Below are 18770 nucleotides of genomic sequence, written 5' to 3' on the forward strand. Positions count from 1 at the left end.
GGTGGGACGGCGGTGACGAGGGCGTCGTTCGTTTTGATGGAGGAGGAGGCGGCGGAGGAGGCTGATGGGGTTGAGGAGGGGGAGGGGGAGGGGTGGATCTTGGACAGGCCTTGGCGCATAATGTGCTGGAAGGAAACGGTTTGAGGGCGGACAGCGTCGGCGGGCCAGAGACGCAGGATGCGCAGCCAGTGTTTGTAGGCGAGCTGGGGGGGATGTGTGGTTAGTATGCTATACTGGATGGACTGGTAGATGGTAACTTGGGCTTGGATGACATACCGAGGAGGATTGGGTCGCCATGCTTGATTGCTGCTGGCGGTACGGAGTAGATGGCGATGGGAAGCTGTTGGTATAGGTAGATGGCGGTTATCTGTGGATATGGTTCTCCCTCAACGGTATATCGGTGATGAAGTATCAAGAACACTGGGAGTCGCAGCTAGCCAAGTCAACTGAAGGTGTGCCATAGTTGTGCAATGCATCAGCATGGTGACGTTTTACATACAGGTTGCTCTGTTCGGTAACGTACTCGGTACTGAATACGGAAAAAGACACGCTTGACCCGATACGGCAAGGCAGACGGTGGCGCAGAGCAGCGTCAAGCGTCAGGCATCATGGCGCATCAACGGAACTGGACATGATCCCTTTGAAACACCTCACATCTCACTCCATCGCCTCCTCACCCCAGTCACTCCATCTCTACTTCGTTATCAGCGGTACTCTACTCTCTGTATCATCTTTCATCTTTCGGCTTTCCATTTCCAAGTCTACTTGCTAGGAGTCTGTGTTTCTTTCCGCCACTGGGCTCACCATGAGCCCTCAGAGATACGAACCTGTATGTCACGAATCCCGTCTCAGGAGGCTGCCACTATCAGGGCTTCAAGATCTATCCTGCTGACTCCTCACTCTAGGTAAATGCTCACGACGATGACGATATCGATGACAACAACCACGGCACGCCGATAACACAAAGAACCCCTATCTCGACCCCGTCTTCACCCCCTCCGTCCTTCCGATCCCAAGCCTCATCTCCCACCTTTCGCCGGCTACTCTCCCGCGACGATCCCCTCCACAGTGACGAAGATCAGACATTAGCCGACACCTTCGACGATGGCGAAGACTCCGACGCCGAAGATGGCGGCGATGACAGGCAGAGGCTGATGCGCGCTGATCCGGATGCCCGCCGCTCGCGAGGCCGACCAGCAACAGGAGCAAAAGTCTCCCACCACCACTGCTACTGCCAATCAACGATCACCAATGCAACGCCGAGTAACAGAGCTGCCAGTCTTCACACCCACCGCACCTCCTTCGCGGCAGCAACCTCGAGGCGGCAACGACGGTGTCTTCGCCAATCTAGCTGCCAAGCCCGAACGTGGTGATTCTGGAGATGAAAAGCCTCCTGTACGTCTCCCTAAAGAGTTCCCTTACCAATTTCTCCCATCTGACATCTCCACAATTCAACTAATACTAACAATAAAACCCTAGACCTACGAGTCCGCCGCCGCCGACGCAACCCCACCCTACTGGGAAACGACCATCACCCTCCCCGGCTCCGGCGTGCCGGGATCGGACGAAGTCTATGTCGATGGCCTCCCCGTCGGTTCCATCTTCTCCTTCGCCTGGAACGCCATGATCAGCATGTCCTTCCAGCTCGTCGGCTTCCTGCTAACCTACCTCCTACACACCACGCACGCAGCCAAGAACGGCTCCCGAGCCGGCCTCGGCTTGACCCTCGTCCAATACGGCTTCTACATGAAAGGAACATCTAAAAGTTCGCCCAGCCCCGGAGGGGGAGGAGACGGTCAATTCGGTGGAGGAGGAGGAGGAAACGCACCGCCCACGGACCCCAATTCCCACGATTTCGACCCCAGCAGCATCGCTGCCTCTGCTGCTGCCGCCGCCGCCGCCACTTCAAGCACAAGCGCATCTTCTTCCGGAGGTGGGCTGTCATCCCTCGCCTCCAGCGATTGGGTCTCGTACCTGCTCATGATAGTCGGCTGGTTCATCCTGATCCGCGCCGTCTCGGATTTCCTGCGCGCCAGGAGGCATGAAGCGCTGGTGCTGCAGAGTCCCGACCGCGGCTTGGCCGTGCCGGTTATCGCCGAGGGCGAGGCGGCGGATCGCGTCGTCTAGTGTTATTTAAAAATATTGTGTCTAATTGAGGTTTATCGTCTGTTAAACTATTGGGCTTTTTCATGCTTGCTTGCCTTGCCTTGACCTGACCTGACCTGACCTGACCTGACCTGACCTGACCTGATTTGACCTGACTTGACCTGACTTGACCTGACTTGACCTGACATGGACCTGACTTGGACCTGACTTGACCATGCTGCTGCTAACCATGGGAAGCGGGTTGAGATAGACATGAACATGAATAGATTTTTTTAAGGGAGTAGGCAGAGGGGGGGGTTTTGTTATGGGGTGGTGGGAATTCGTGCTACTTGTGCGTGAGGAAAGAAGGAAGGGGCGTGTGTTTCGAAACGAGGTCCAGGTTCCTGTTGCGTATTCTTTTTCTTGTCTTTTCTTTCCTCTTTTCTTTCTTTTTTTCTTTCCTTTTTTCTTTCCTTTTTGGGCTATATTCATCTCCCGGTTCAGGATGCCCACTGTCGGTGTCGATGTCGATGTCGATGTCGATATCATACGCTGTTACCATGTGCAATGTAGAAACAATAAGGTATCCCAGATCCTCTACTCTACTCTACTCTACTCGGCTACATCTAAGACTGGGACTTGTTTGTTGGTTGGTTGGGGCTGAAGCCGCGTTCGCACGCGCTCTGAAGGGCAAATAACAGGGCGTTGATTTCCATTTCTTCAGGAAAGACAGGGTAAGGTATGGTAAGGGTATGGGCAGGGGCAGGGGCAGGGGCAGGGGCAGGAATCGAAATATATTGAAATCATGTCACAGGCTTTTTTCTTGGGTCATAATTGCGGACTTGATTTGATTTGATTGGCTTTTCATGGTGGGCATGTGTTGGGATGGAGGAGGAGGAGGAGGAAGAGGAAGAGGTGTTGTTCCCGTGTCAGGTAGCGTGCTGTACTGTACTGGACTGTATGTACTTTGGTGTGAGGGAGGACTAAAATACAGGCGTGTTCTGTGCGAGGCAGGCATGCACCCACTCACTGACTCACTAACTCACTCGCTCATGGAGACGTGTATGCTGTGCCACTGCTCCTTGCTCTGCTTCTGCCCCCAATGCCCCACCCGGATCTCACGTCTGATGCTGATGGCGGTGCGGTGCTGATTCGTCCCGTCTCCACCATGCATCCATTATTCCTTTGGTGGTTTGGGGTACATGACATGACATGGTGCAGGGAATTCTCTCCTTTCGTCTTCTTCCGTCCCAGTGCCGTTTGTGTGGAGGTCAGGTTGTCGCTACTGAGTTGGTCATTCACATGCTCTTGCTCGCTCTCTTTTTTTCGTAGCTTTTCGCCGACCTGGCAAGCAATCCACTGGCGGTGTGATGCTTGATACTTTTCACTTTCCCATTCTCTGACTTTTTTGGTGCCGGAGACGGGTTATCGATTCGTTTCTAGGAGACTCCAAGTTATGTAAGGGGCGGTACGCCACAGGATCCTCCTTTTCTCGACTTCACTGTAACGACCTCTGGCCAGATACTCAACCAGCCATCTTCTGGTATTCTGGTCCTCTGGTTTCTTCCTTTCACAACGTCATTCGAGATGCTGACCGAGATCTCAATTGTTCATTCTCGACCTGACCCGCTTGCCCACCCAGTTCTTCAAATCGTCTTCATCCTCCTCCTCGTCATCATCATCCGAAATATCTTCCCTCCTTCTCTTCGAGATTGAAACTTCCGCCTCCAAATTAATGGGATGTTCCGCACTTCCGTATTCAATCTCTTCTGACGACGGCGTTGGTGCTTTTATGCAGACTTCAATGCTTCGTTCTGCGAACATGCGAACAGACTTTTTGTCACCAGCAGCATTTCGTTCAATGGTGGATATTTCCCGACGCTGTATCTGGCTGAAACTCAGATCTGAGGCATTGTTGTTGATGCTAGCCTGCTTGGTGCCTGAGGTGCGTCCATAATGTCTGAATATATCTTGAACGAACTGGACTTCACCTTGCTCCATGTCCTTGAGGTTGAGCCCTCCGCTGACGTGATCATCTCCCATACAAGACAGTCGGGTCTCTTTCTTAGCTTTTTGTGACCGGCCGGACGTCTTGTTTGCTGGAATGGCAACGACGATCTTCAGGCCAGGCGATGCTCTTTTGGAAAACCAGGAATCCGCAATGACCTTCCCTAACGCCCTGGCAACCTGTCGATTCACTGCATTTCCCACCTGGGCCCATTGCTTCGGGAGGTCTCCAATAATCACTTCCTCATCAGGAATCCCCTGTGCTCTCCGAGCTTCAAGTAGGGTGAGTGTGCGATGTTCGTCCCAGTGTATGATACGTCCACCACCCCATCCACAAGCCGGTCTTGGGGACGTTGTGATCGTAGGAATAAGACCGTCCGGGTCAAGCCGAGTAAAAGCCATATGATCTTCGACGTCATGAAGCCCTTTCCTTGACAACAACCACTCTAGTTGCGCTTTTCCCTGATAACCCTTCTTAACTGACTGGAGAAAATTCATAGTCTTGGGGTATCGTGGAATTCGCCGAATGAGCTCTCTAAACAGCGGAGTTTGCTTCGCACCAGCAATATGATCTGGATGTGATATACAGATCAAGTCGTCGTTATCCATTGGCGGTAGACCTCGACTCACTTCGGAAGCCTTCACAAAGCCGGTTTTCTTAGAGTGCGAAGGCCTTGGCTCTTTAGGAAGAGGTACATTGGGAGCAGCCGCCAGTATGAAGAGTCTATCCCTGCCTTGAGAACTTCCAAAATCTCGACTATTCAGCTTCATTTTCCGGACCTGATAGCCAAGGCCAACTAAACAGGCAACAACCTGGTTGCAAGAGTTGCCTACACCAGAGCCCATAGCACCCACATTTTCCAATACTGCATAGCTCGGCAGGAAGGTCTCGATGTAAGAGATGGTTGAGGCAACCAGTGAGCAGTTTCTCATCCCATTATCGTCCCCACGATAGGGGTTTGCCCTGGACCAGCCTTTGCAGGGGCTGCCAGCGCTAATGAGTTCTATGTCATGAAGGTCCAAACTCCCTTGGAGAATTTTTAGTAGTGTGGGATTGACAGAGTCAAAAATGAGGCCATGAAAACCCATTGATCGGTTTGCAGCGTATGTTTTGAGTGCAGTCTCACTGATCTCCACAGCAGCCACAAATTTGACCGCGCCAAACGCCTCTAACCCAAGGTCGAAGTTGCCACACCCCGCGAATAGGCCAAGGCCAGAAAGAGGTTCCCTTTCGACTTTGTCATACTTTTCATCAGTGCTGACTACATCTGGGGGTCGGAGACAGGGGCATAGAAAATCTGATTTCTCTAGACGAGAGATTGCATCCTCGTTGTGTACATACTTCTGTCTGACGAAGAAATCCTGCAGCCCGATTATCTCATCCCCAATAGTGACTCCGACAAGTCGGATAATGTCGCTAAGAAAAATCGGGGCACAATCAGCAGAGCAGTTGCAGCATTCGGAAAGAAACAATTCGTTTTGATGGGGATAATGTCCGTCAAGGCAAATTGTCTCCGAGGGTAGGTAGACAAATATGACCTTTAATTCAGACTTGATAACCTTCTGGATGTAAACATACGAGTATTCGTGATAGGAGGTCCGGCCTTGTGATCGTTTCCAACGAACAATGGCGAATCTGCCTAAAGCCTCGTCAGCCGAGATAGCAGAAGTTAATCCTGATTTCGCGGCAACCTCGAGCAAAGCAGCAGTTCTTGGGACCTCATCTAATCCTGAAGACTGATGATGAAGTGTAGGAAGGGAGAATCCCATGGCAGTTGCACGACGCTGCTGTTGTCGCCCTACCGACTCGCTCATTCTTTCCTCTTTAAGAACATAGCTCCATGGCATGGATCTGCAGCAATGTTTAACGTATGTTGTCACCAAAGTATCCTCAGGTAGTCCATTATAATCACTAATGGACATTGCGGGCCGTACCATTAGGTCAGACCAAAGATCATGGTCCGGATAGTGACCTCCTAAGCCGGCCGCTCTGCTGTATATGAACTCGCGATGGCGATTGAGAGGGATCCTGAAGTCAGGCTTTTTGTAAACATGCAACCATTCTTCAAACTGCAAACTCCCAGCATGCCAATTCACAATCCTTGTCATGAAGTCTTGCTGGAAGTCTTTTAAGCGGACCATGACGTTACGGTCCTCTGAATGATACTTCCAGTTGGCGTAGTCAATCACATGCTTGGCGAGATCTGCTACCCACAAAAATCGCTTGTGGAGGTCTCGATATTGGCCTGAAGGCTCACCAAGACGATACCAGCAATCTAATGCGGTACGTCTCCTTGCACAGACAACTGTTTGTAGGTAGACCATGTCCTGCACGGAGTGAACCTCAGTGTCTTCAAAGCCATCAATGCTGATTGTATCTATGTCGATCTCCATGGCTTCAACATACTCTGCGATTGCGCCATACTTGAGAACACCATTGAGAAGGTACCGACAGCTCTCGCGATTCGAAATAATGTTATCCAACGTAACAACTTGCCATGGATAACGGGTTGAATATCCAGGTCGATATATCACAAAGTCTTCGACAAGAATATCATGGAAGCTGTCTGGCTGTTCTTGATTCCCTGCTTGAGCTTCAAGCATACTGCTCAGTGTAGCCCTCTCGTCGGTGGTAGACAAGGAATGCTTCCAACCAATGTACTTCGATTTCGGTACTAGCAGAGGCGGTATCGAGACACATTCCAGTTTCTGAGAAAGAGGAGAACTGTGGGAGTAGTCGTTGGGTATGGTACTAGACTCGATCTCGGATGGATGTATCGCTCTCTTTCTTGCCGTTGGACCCCCAACTCCAAGCACCGATAGCACTTCATCGATTAAGCTTTCTTCGCCGCCATTCTCTTCGAGAGAACTTTCACTCTGGGAAGTCGCCCCCTCTGAGCATGATATGTACCCTGGAGAAGACTCATCTTGACTGCTTCCTGCCCTGAGATCTGTGGCTTCGAAATTTTCGGCATCTAGAAGTCGACATACTGACCTGAAATGAAGATCCTGAGGCCTTTCCTTCTCCTGTGATGCTTTATGATCCAATACCTCCCCGCTTCCACGATCGAATAGATTAGAGGTCTGTGTAATCGAAAATTGTTGATCTGGAAGTTTTTGGTCCAGTCGATCGGCGCTCGAAATACTTATAGTGTCAGAGCTATTTTCACTAGAGATCGAGGTAATCGAAGATGTAGAGACCACAGCCTCGATGCCACTCTCAACGAGAATAGCGTCGGAATCGTAGCTTTTTGGCGACTCACTGTCCATACTGGACAATATGATTATCACAGGAGAGTTGCTGCAGAAACCTTCGCTATTTTTGACCAGAAAGAGTGATTGGTGTAAGCCGAGTGTTCGGTCGGATGTTCAAGTGTATGGGCGTTCGCAGCGATAAATCACTACCCGCTGTGTTCGAAGATCGAGCAAGTACATCTAGATTACCGTTCCTCGAACATACAAAAACAAATATTGTCGGGCTGGATCGGACGGCTGGTAATATAGGACTCAGAAAGCTGCATCTAGTATTAGTACGAGAACTGGGTCCAGCTTGATCTCTTGAGCTTCAAACTAAATTTTCTGAATCAAGTAAACTCACCCCATCCACAAGCGATGTCTATACTAGACTAGGACCCCCTTGGTAAGCACAGCGAAGTACAGATCTCAAACCAGCGACAGCATTCTCCAGCCCTCAGCACTCGTCCGGCCCGCAAGTGCTGGGTGCCGCCTCATCAGAGAATAACGCAGACAGTGGGTCGTGAGAAGCATTCATGCCCCTGCTTTACACTTCTGTTGGGCTAGATGTGAGTGAGTCCATGCGATATAAGGGTTACCACTGGCAGGACATCACGAAATCGTGAGGAAACAGTGAAGATTAGCTGCAGGATGGCCAAAAGAGGTACCCCAAAGATTTGGTCCCAAACACTTGTATATGGTCTGCCCCTAAACACGGCATCCAGGAGCAATGCAAGCTAAAGTCAAGCTGTCAACAGTATGACAATTGGGTTCGGAGAAATGTGATGCGAAAAGAGAGTATTACAGCCTTCGAACAAGCTCAATGCATTGAAAACCATCATGAAAGACAACAGGGAGCTGTTTGTTGTCAATGGAAAACAACAGGACTAGATCAGCATTCCGGGAGCCAAAAATAGCCCATATGCCAAGGCCATTCCGGAACCTTGGGACAGCGAATATATGTAAAGCTACGTATGCATCTTCATCGGTATTATGTAGAGTATAATCATGGCACGAATTGGTAAACAGCGAATGGTTGTCGACAGAAGCAGTCAATGCGCAGAGTACGAAGACAGCTTTGCTTATGTTGAAAACAACTGAATGCAAAAAGCGCATGCCAAGATCGGAGAAACCTTTACTACTGGCCGGGCAGGGGATCTTACACTAACTTAAGTTACACTGATTCGATATCACATATCGTCAATCTTCTATTGCTACAATGGAGCTCCTGTATGGTAATATGTCATCATAATCGATTGCTTGAGACCCAGCTGTCCAGGGCAAGAGGTATATCCGAGCCTAGGACCCAATCACTGGTCACAGTTGCAATACAGGCACTACTTTTGTCCAAGTGCCCCTCACCCTCTCCTCCCAGTATCCATCTCTGCCAGCCCTGAGCTTCCATATGGTCTCTTCACCAAGTTGTGTCTTTATGAACCACCGTGGCTTCCAGTCCTCCCCAGCAGACTCCATATCTCTCCTTCGGAGTCGCTGTTGTTCTTCTAGGCGTGCTTTGAAATGCTCAGCATTCTCATGATCACCCTGCTCTAATGCCCTCTGATCAGGACGAAGTCTACTGTCTGTTGGCGGTAACTTATCCTTCTCGATCTCAGTGATCTCATTGAGTGTAGCAGCAAAGCTAGTCATGCCGTAATGGTTTGCAGCATTGTCGACCAAAGGCCCAGCAGACCATATTGTTGTATCTTGGAGTGCCCTATTCTCCGTAAGACACAGGCTTTGGACCCAGGTGCCCTGCATACCAAGCGGCAGAGGTTCACCATGAGTATCAAAGGCTTCGCAGGATACATCTTCACTTCGGCCAGAGAACATGCCCTTGGCTTTGAATGTAACAATTGCTTTCAAACCTGTAGTCTCATTGACAACAAGCATAGATCCGACAGGCTCCACGTATTTCTCCCCTGCGATAATATTCCGCAGAAAAGATGTAGCTGGCGACCAGCTGAAGCAGTCGCCGTGGGGATGTAGAAGCACACGAGCCTTGCCTTCGGCCACGATTTCAGCGGACTTACCCCAGAATTTCTGTGATGGAAGCGGAGATTGAGCGTAAGACCAATCTTGTGCCTCTGCATGGAGTGCCAGCTGAACGGGACGATGAGAAACTTTTTCCGCAATGAAACGAAACCCCCTGTCTTCGCGAACCAATTCGAAAGTCTCTCCCAGCATGGGGTTGAAAGGCTTGCGAATAGCACGCTCTTTGACCCTAGCGCTAGAAAGTAGTGAAATTGCAAATGCTGTCACAAAGATCAATCTCCAAACAGGATCGGTTGCTTTGGCAGCTTTGTCGAGGAGTGAAGAATACTCCAGCTGCTCTGAGGCGCGTTGAAGCAGCGACGTAGGCTCGTTGGCAGACACTGGCATAGATATTGTAGAAAAGTCCTTGCCAACATTCTTTCTTAAAAAACCTATCAGACTAGGAGGCATAATGGTAGCTGGAGCTACATTTGATCGTCTTCGAACCTTGCTCATTGGTAAAGGAGCAAGATTTTTAGCCTTATGAGGGAAGATGGACGTTATGCTGTCCGAGCGTACACCCCTTTTGGTGACAGTGATATCTCTGGACTCGTCGAGATCGCTACTGCAATCGGAGTCGTGTCCAACACTATCGTCGCTACTACGGCTAAGTTCGTCGTCACTGGCATCTCCTATCTCGTAAAAGGGAGCTTGCGCGCCCTCTGAAGCATCAAAAAATTCTTGTGAGTCAGTAGACCTCACGCTCAGCCGGGATGCAGCAGAGTTAGGGCCTGGTGCACGGCGCTGTTTGCTCTCTGTAATCAAAGCAGAGAATTCCGAAACTGCGGCGTCAAGATCCCGTAGCAGCGCTCGGCAGTGATCGTTCATAGTCTGCTCTACCTGATGATGGTGACGAGGCTGGGTGGGGCTTTCTGCGGGAGTCGCGTAGGAGCTTGTATATCTCTCACTAGAACGAGAAAATTCTCCAGATGGGGCGGGTATACTCAGCTGTGCGGAGGCGCTTCGCTGGCATCTGCTGATGTGTGAGGACGTCGTGCCACCGGGCTTTCGCTTCCAGAAAGGACGTCTCTCATCCTGCCGAAAGTAGTCTTCTGCATTAGCATCGGCGAGACTAGAAGGGCTAGAACCCCGGCCAGAGGGCGTGGGGACGTGGATAGTGCTCTCTGTTTCCATGCACAGCCTTCGAACAGCATCTCGTGTTCCCGCAATGCGTGAGAGCAACGCCTCTGCCCTTATCCAGTCTTGCTCATCCTTGACACTGGAAGGATATTGGGGCAAAACTTTTGTGTTTATAGAGAGATCTGGTCTGGGTGAAATAGCTTCTGCAGCAAGCCGAGAAGCCTTCTGAAAGGCATTTTTCCAATTCTCAAAATCAGCCTGATTGCTAGCCCTCAGATGCCAGATCTCTGCTCCTGAGTCAATCGACAATTCACGCGTCTTTGCGTTTGCGCCAATAGCAGCCAACGACAGAGGGATGGCACCTCTGAGAGCAGATGAATTCCTGTCATGGTAATAGGATAGAGTCGATGAAGTAAAATCTAAAGAGAAGAACCTTCGCGCATGGCCTTGGTGCTTCTTACGCCGTCGCTTGTGTAGAATGCCAGTATGCACCGTCGAAGCAGGTTCAACTGACGATACTGAGCTTCCTGTATGAGGCTGTAGGGATGCACTAGGCACCGCCTGGTCAGCTGTTGGAAGGGAAGGTTGCCGGTTTAGCTCTTGCTGCGCAGAGCGGAATCCAAGGCCATTTCGGTGAGCTTGACTGGGTGGAAGACCTGGGCTAGTGACCTGAGAGTGATGTATTTGCGCGCCAAACTGAGGTGGATGCTTTGTCTCATACGTAAGAAGGACCAGGGTTGCTGTTTTAGAGATCTGTTTCGAGAACGTGTTGTCAAAGACCAAAGCGTAGGTACCCCCTTCGTTGTCTGTCACGTCATGACTCCCTTGTGTAATTTTGTCCGCTTCGCACTTACCCAGCCACGAGACCTGCTTCAGCCCTATACCCGTCAACCTGTCGACGACACTAGAATGGGAGTTGACGTCAGGGTTGGGCGAAAGGGGTGCCGACGCGGACGAGGGCGGCAGATGTGGAATTAGGCTTGATTGTCGGCCAGGATGCTTGAAAATCCCAAAGTTGATCGACTTCTTGTGTGGTTGAATGCTCCAGGATATTGTGTGCTCCGGTTTAATATCTACCCAGCGGATGAGATAGCTCTATACGGCGATTCAGCTGATGTTCTGACTCGTAGAACCGACCAAGCACACCTTGCTATGAATCTCCAGCTCCTCCATGCGAGCCATGCTTGCTACACTCTCGGTGCAGAAGTGTCATGTCGAGCTCCTTTGGGGGAACTCAAATGTCCAGCCTTCGGGCTAGGTAAATACGCTCGGACGTGCAAGTATGTTGGAAGATAATATGCTGAAAGTAAGAGCCTTACATTCCATTTTGCTACTAGGGTTTTTAAGTTCGTAATCAGAGTGATGTTGGTAGGACCCAACTCTGACCTCGGGCAAACCTGCGGCCCCTTCAACATCCTTACAATCAAAGGATCCTCGTTGCTGGTATTGTGCCAAGATAACTGTACTATTATCACAAAGCGGGAAATGCTTGTAGCGAAGTTTGAATTTCAAGCTGCTACTTGAACCTTCCCATCAACTGGTTTTTATGTGAATGTACAAGAAAGCTACGTCAGTCCGCTAATGGAACCTCTTTTGCTCTTTTTGGCGGAAGCGGAACCGTCGTCCTTTTTCCGTTTCACTGGACGACCATTTCCACCCTTTGGCCGATAACCACCATCGTCGTCGCGCTTACGTTTGCCTCTCGAGTTTGCCCCTACATCCAATGCTATACCATCTTCATCGTAGAGATCTGGCTCCTGCTTGACGGCACTGGCCCGTTTCGAAGCACGAGACGTTGCTGGTCTTGTGCTCGGCTTCTCTGAATGAGCTTCGTTATCCTGCAAGAAAACCTGTGGTTGGTGCTTTCGCAGCCAATTGTAAACAGACACTGGATTCTTCAAAGCCATTTCTCTGTCTTTCTCACTTAAGCGCTCCCCACCACGAGTAGCGGCCGCCGTAAAGGGCCGTGGTGTTGGAGCGGTACCGTTGAGGTAGGAATCTAAACCTTCTAAGTACCGTTCTTCTTCCAGGGGTGCAGGAAACCCGTTGAGCGGTGTATCTATGGAGTTGTTGTCGAATTTTGAGTTGTTAAACGATGCATACGGGATCTTCGAAAGCGACGCGTATGATTTCATAGGCTTTGGGTCTTTGCTTTGGCGCATTGACTCCTCCGTTTGACGGGAGTCACTAATTGACGTGTTACCATTTCTTGAGCTTTGGCGAGCTTCATGCAACGCTGCTGAAGGGATGTTGGGATCAGAGAAGGTCGTCTTCCGTTCGTCCTCATGCTCTAGTTCTTTATGTATAGTAGCGGGAGGTTGAAGATCGTAGCGACGGGAAGGTGGTACTTGAGGAGCTGCGTTAAGATCGTGGAGCAGCTCGAGTAACTGACTGGCAGTAGGTTAGTAAGAAATGGACAGCAAAATCAGCGTGGACCTACTCATTTTGTTCGCCTAGTCGGCGCGATATATCAAGCAGTCGTTGATGTTTACTGTACAGGTTGTTGCTCTCACGCATTCTGTCCTCGAATCTGACCATGATTTTACGGTACTTCCTCCTGCGCATTGTCAGCCGTGACGTTGTGTTAATAAGAAGACCTTACCGGTACGACTTGTACGAAGTTCTAAGCGGTGGCTCCGAATTGATGTCGGCCTTTTCATGGAAAGACTCTTCTTGATTGATATTCATGGTTGAGGGAGGTAAAGAACCGAGGAAGAGGCGCCGCAGAGCGGAGCTTGTGCAGACGATCAATCTGAGTCTTCAGGAATTGATAAAGTGGACTGGCATGCTCCAGCCAATGCGAAATAATTAGAAGGCAGGAGAAGTTCTAATCGTTTACAAAGTGCCAGTTTAATGTTGGTTGTTCACCTACTAACTAGCTGTTGCCAAGACTTCAGATCCCCCTACTGGACTACTAGTACGAGTGATTTGCCTCTGCAGGTTTGCCATTTGAGAGGTTTAAGCTAGTATTGCATAATATCAGTTGTTACGTTACTTGAAAAAATAGTGCTTGTATATCTAGCACTGAATCGAGATGTATTGGCTTTATACGCAATAGCGTCAAGATTTCGGGGTTGCATCGAGATTTTGGAAGGGGTAGAATTCGTTTGATTCCCCATGACCGACTTCTAAGGGAAAGGTAAGCAGTAAATCAAGCTTTTCTTGCTCAGATGCAATAGCATCAAGGAAATTCATCCAACACTCCCCAGGCTCCTCCATATGACCATCTGGTACGTTTTCGGGGAACTGCCTCTCTTCCGCCCACACCCGGATCGCACCAATGTTCCGACAAACGTGCTTGGTGTTGAAATCGACGAATGGAGGTAGATGAATCCCATTCTGGGCCCAATATGAACCAAATACACCCATATCCATGGAGCACATGAGACATTGACGAAGAATATCAAGACAATGAGCCAAACGCACATGAGTGACATGGCAGGCTACCTGGGTTCCTTGGGGATGGGTTAAGACTTACAAACATGCAGGCGTTGAGCCCACTCAGAATCTGAACATCAATTACAGCGCGAGAACGATAATATTCCTAGTTATATCAAAGGACTTTGCGAAGTAGGTTCTGGTACAGATGAAGTCAGTGACGTCCTGACACAATATCGGTGAAAGGGTTTGATTACACTTACTAAATAATTTAGGTGGTGTAGACGCTCGACAAGAACAGGGTATTCCCGACCATACCTCGCCTTTCTCTTCTCATGATCTTTCATCAGATCTGACTTTAGCGCCAGCGAATCCGGAAGCACGGCTGTTTTATCTGCAAGGAAATGTGTCAGCCGCCTGTATCCACGTCATGTTTTCCGGACTAAATTATATACCACCCTCGCCTGGGAATGGTTGTGGGTGCCATAGCGGCGCCACAGGGCACTGATGTTGTCGAAGTGCGCGACGCCAGGCCACCCTCCAATCCCAAGTATGTTGGTAATGTTAGTCATATGAAGGTGTTAAGCTGATGTCGAGGAATGATGCGACGGCGACGAGGCGTACGAAGCCTGGCTATCATCCGTCTAAAGTTTTCGAGACTGAGTGAAGACAATCAAAGTTACTATGGGCGCATTAAGGGGAGAAGCTGGGGTCTACAAGCCTGACGCTATGATGGCTTCCCATGAGTCGAACCCAGGCAATTTGCCTTACACGGTAGGGTAAAGCTGACCACTAGAACAGATGACATAGCGGGAACAAGCGGTATAAAGCCCAGTTATCCTACTCCAAAAGTTCTACATTCTATTGTATGTAGACAAACTCATTACATGAAACCTCCAGCTTAGCCTAGTGCAGTGCTATGGAAGCAACAGCTACGAAGCGACGAAATCGAGCTAGCGTCTTTCGCGAGTACCATACCCATTGTTGTTCTGTTAGTTGCTACTCCCAGTGAGAAAGTCGTCAATAAGGATGAACGTGTGGGACCATGATGAATCGAAACCCGAGCACGATACATCAAGCTTGGAAGGAGTTTCTCATTCTTACCCTTAGATGTAGTACCTTGGATGTCCAGGGGGGAATGCTGATGCAAGAAGGAGATTAGTCTTCTTGACTTGCATCTTTAAGAAACTGTCACTATCATTAAACAAATTTGTATTCTGTGGTAATGAACATTCTCGTGCTGTTCCATATCTTTTGATTGAGGGAGAACCAGCATCACTTTCCACCAATAAGAAAGTCAAATACGGAGGACCATCGTTAAAGTTGCGGTGGTGGGTCTCACCCTTTGATGCCAAGAATTCCTCATAGAATCAATCCTTGGCATGTAACTGACATTGAACATTCAAGAACTTATGGGGAGAAGGGCTTTGAAAATGACGCAGTTTTGGTTCTTAGTAATTTAGCTAGCGTCTTATTATCTTAAGGATGGTCAAGAGACTCAAATAATCATAATTTAGCCATAATTTGAGCGTTATTTTCTCAAAATGATATCTGAAATAATACAATTTTATCAGATTTCAGATGTTTAATTGCATAATTCTATGCAAACTAGATCATATCATTGTTAGGCCGAAACTAAGCACACATTGATGGTAATTTAGGCATAGTTTTCAGAGGGCCTTCTCCTGCTAAGAAGTTCATGACAGCAGTGTGAAGGGCATGCGCTTGGCATGCTTGGCGTGCATAACAGACTAAGACTTGGAGTGCATGGTTGTTTTCCTTGCCTCAGTCCCTCAGACGTGGCTTAGTGGGCTGTGCCACACACGCCATGCTCGAAATGGGCTAGTTACTGACTGAGTAGACATTGCACTGCAATTTTAGCGTAGGTGCAAGCTTAGTTTCTCTGCCACAGCACATATGTACTGCGTCACACCTTCCTCAAGCGAAAAACCTATTAAGAACGAACACAGCTTTTCCACCTTCAGAGCTGCCGCAAACACACCCACCAAACTGGCGCGAGTAGCTACTTGGAGCGCGAAACCCGTAACATGACGGTTGATAGAAATTAGAAAGCACTACATGATAATGCGTCTATAAGCCTATTCCGGGGTTTGGCGCTGCCAGGATAGGTAAGATAGCTCTTTATGTGAAGCTTATCTTCTGGCTGTTGCCATCTTATCACACAAAGACAAGCGTATGATATTGTTGCAAGACTTAAAATGGATCTAAACACAGGGGCATCTAAGAGAAGAAGAGGTGAAGGCGGAGGGTGAGTAATGATTACATTTGTTTTACTGTGCATTACGAAACTCTGCAAATATTTGAAGGCTGTGCGGAGTTGTCGCCGCAGCGTCATTAAACAGAAACAGCTCTTTAAGACTCCATTAAAGATCTATATTATAGAATTTTTATAAAAATAATGCTGAGCTTCTCCTGATTCAAATAGTATAGATTTTAGATATAAGGCTCTTTTTGAGAAAGTTGAATTTATTATATAAAAAGTCAGCTTTAGTATTAAGATACATATAACTATTCATCTATATTACTAGAATCAGGAGAAGCTCAGCATCGTTTTAATATGTTATTTACATGATATAAGTCCATAGATGGCTCCTCCAGAGCTGCTTCTGTTTGACGACGCCGCGGCAACAATTCTTGATACAACGCCAAGGATTTGCAAGAGTTTCGCAATGCACAGTACTACCATATCGCTCTCCTGAAAAGAGGACTAAATCTCCTGCACACCTACCACTGCAGCTCCTCCACTTGTGCGCGTGCCACACATTTCGAGTGGATTGTGCCAGTCATATTTACGATTAAGTTCTTATGGCGGATCCTAGTGCCGCAGTCTCTGATAAAGCACCTAACGGGAAGAAGCGGAAAAAGAACGAGATTGATGGCGACGGCTTTGAATCACTTGAGATCGACATCAATGCACCGGAGCCCGCGTCTAAGAAGGCGCTACGAAAGGCGAAACGCGCGAAAGCAGTTTCTCACCCAAAGGAACAGGAGTTTGGTCCTACAGATCGGAAGAAAGCCAGTAAAGGGAACGAGACTTTGACAAGCAGGGAACCTACGAGCAGATCCCCTTACGGAATCTGGATAGGCAATCTGCCTTTTTTTGTTTCAAAGGAAGACTTGCAGAAGTTCCTCGTTAGCGACACTGATAATGCAATTGCGCCTGATCAGATTACCAGAATAAATCTACCTCAAGGAACTTCCAAACCAGGGTCTGCATTTCAGAACAAAGGCTTTGCATATGTAGACTTCCTATCAGCAGATGTGGTTGAAAAAGCACTACACTTGAGCGAAAAGCTGGTTGGAGGACGCCGAGTCTTGATCAAAAACTCTAAAGACTTCCAAGGGAGACCGCAACTCACTGCAAAAGCTCCCGAGCCGAATCTACCCTCAACTAAGCGTATTTTTGTGGGAAATCTGGAGTTCGACGTTACCAAAGAAGATCTGGAGCATCATTTCGAGGTTTGCGGACCAATTCACTATGTACATGTGGCAACCTTTCAGGACTCTGGCAAATGTAAAGGATATGCTTGGGTGGAATTTGAGCAGCTATCTTCAGCCGAAGGTGCCATGAGAGGATGGGTGGAGATCAGTGATCCTTCCGTGAATGCTGAGAAGGAGAACAATCCTATGGAAACTGGCAATTTCAAAAAGGTCAAGAAGCGTTTATGGGTGAACAAGATGGGAGGTCGAAAGCTGCGCATGGAATTTGCGGAAGATAAGGCAACACGATACAAGAAGCGGTATGGCAAGGATTCGCGCTCAGAGGGGTTGGGAGATACAGAGGAAAGTGCCGCCCACCAAAGAGCCTCCGACGAAGAACAGGGAAGATCAGAAGCCCATGATGACGCGTCAAAGGCAAAAGCGGGCTTGAAGAAGCTATCAAAGAGCAAGCACCCTCAGCATCTTCGTGTGGGATATTCCGTTGCCTCAATACAAAAGTTGACGGGGGCGATCACAGAAGGCCAGGGCACCAAAGTCACGTTCGACTGATGCTGCCCTTGCACTTGAAGCAATCATGTGAGCACACTTAGCACTAGCCTTCAGGGGATATATGCCAGTTTGCTATAATCGTTCTATATCTAATTCCCAAATAAGCGGGGGTTTCTTAGGAGCTGCTTGCTAAGCGATTAGAGGGGGTGAGTATCATGTCGAGACTTACGACCAGATTCGTATAGTCGATCGACACCGGGCACCACCTGGGAATATGATCGGCCACCAATAACAACGAAAACAGTCAATGTGGGCGAAGCAGAAAGATCTATATTTTGCGTGAAGAGCGAAGGAGCGTATGGTGCGGCAAACTGGTCAAGTTTGAGCACCACCCCCCTGGAGATTACCGAAGCATGTGAGAGCTGTTGAGAGTAGAGCCTGTGAATGTCAGCAATGTATCTTCGTGGGGCAACGTCCAGCTATCCAACTGCTACCGCAGTTTGGCACTGCGTGAAGGAGGTGCAAAGGTTTCTGATAAAAACTAAGACGACGATCGAGCAAGCAGCTACTGCTGTCGGAATAGGGGTTACTATGGAGCGCACGAGCACTCGGTGCTCAGCGGACGAGATTCGTAGGTTTTGAAGGCGCTTATCAGTGAGAGATCGACAATTCACACATGGCCTAAGCACAGCAACCGCTCAGACTGGTCCTTGAACAGCAATATCATCGGAAATCTTCTACATAAGCAGAGCTGTTTGGGAATTCGCGGATGTAAAGGTTATACAGCTAGTAGACACCCTGTCTTTCATATCGTAAGCTGTTGCTGAATGGATCATATAATCTGGAAGATGGTGCTGGAAACTGCTATCATGTTCTTGGCCCCCAGAACTATAGAGTACTACCCAGTTTGATTACGTGATAGCCCCTCCCTTGTATCATTTGCTTAACTCCTTAAGACTTCGGTCAGAAGGACCTTACCTAAATGGTCCCTCGAGAAAGAAACC

At 48.8% G+C, this 18770-nt stretch overlaps 5 protein-coding genes across 5 annotated transcripts; 2 read left to right on the forward strand and 3 right to left on the reverse strand.

The window, feature by feature from the left end:
* Positions 1-805: 805 nt before the first annotated feature.
* On the forward strand, positions 806-2127 carry EPUS_03121 (uncharacterized protein; the record flags this gene model as incomplete). The annotated part of the gene is made up of 4 exons (XM_007802870.1): positions 806-829; positions 906-1211; positions 1273-1395; positions 1480-2127. The coding sequence occupies 4 exons, from the start codon at positions 806-808 to the stop codon at positions 2125-2127; spliced, it is 1101 nt and encodes a 366-aa protein (XP_007801061.1).
* Positions 2128-3687: 1560 nt separating this feature from the next.
* Positions 3688-7362, reverse strand: EPUS_03122 (uncharacterized protein; the record flags this gene model as incomplete). Its single annotated transcript, XM_007802871.1, has 1 exon — positions 3688-7362. One exon carries the CDS (start codon positions 7360-7362, stop codon positions 3688-3690), a length of 3675 nt encoding a protein of 1224 aa, XP_007801062.1.
* A 1281-nt stretch (positions 7363-8643) lies between these two features.
* Positions 8644-11619, reverse strand: EPUS_03123 (uncharacterized protein; the record flags this gene model as incomplete). The annotated part of the gene is made up of 2 exons (XM_007802872.1): positions 8644-11532; positions 11584-11619. 2 exons carry the CDS (start codon positions 11617-11619, stop codon positions 8644-8646), a joined length of 2925 nt encoding a protein of 974 aa, XP_007801063.1.
* Positions 11620-12002: 383 nt separating this feature from the next.
* Positions 12003-13125, reverse strand: EPUS_03124 (uncharacterized protein; the record flags this gene model as incomplete). Its single annotated transcript, XM_007802873.1, has 3 exons — positions 12003-12828; positions 12878-12994; positions 13040-13125. The coding sequence occupies 3 exons, from the start codon at positions 13123-13125 to the stop codon at positions 12003-12005; spliced, it is 1029 nt and encodes a 342-aa protein (XP_007801064.1).
* Positions 13126-16641: 3516 nt separating this feature from the next.
* Positions 16642-17826, forward strand: EPUS_03125 (uncharacterized protein; the record flags this gene model as incomplete). Its single annotated transcript, XM_007802874.1, has 1 exon — positions 16642-17826. One exon carries the CDS (start codon positions 16642-16644, stop codon positions 17824-17826), a length of 1185 nt encoding a protein of 394 aa, XP_007801065.1.
* Between the last annotated feature and the right edge of the window lie 944 nt (positions 17827-18770).

This window comes from Endocarpon pusillum, assembly GCF_000464535.1.
Source record: "Endocarpon pusillum Z07020 unplaced genomic scaffold scaffold1818, whole genome shotgun sequence".
NCBI classification, from domain to species: Eukaryota; Fungi; Ascomycota; class Eurotiomycetes; order Verrucariales; family Verrucariaceae; genus Endocarpon; species Endocarpon pusillum.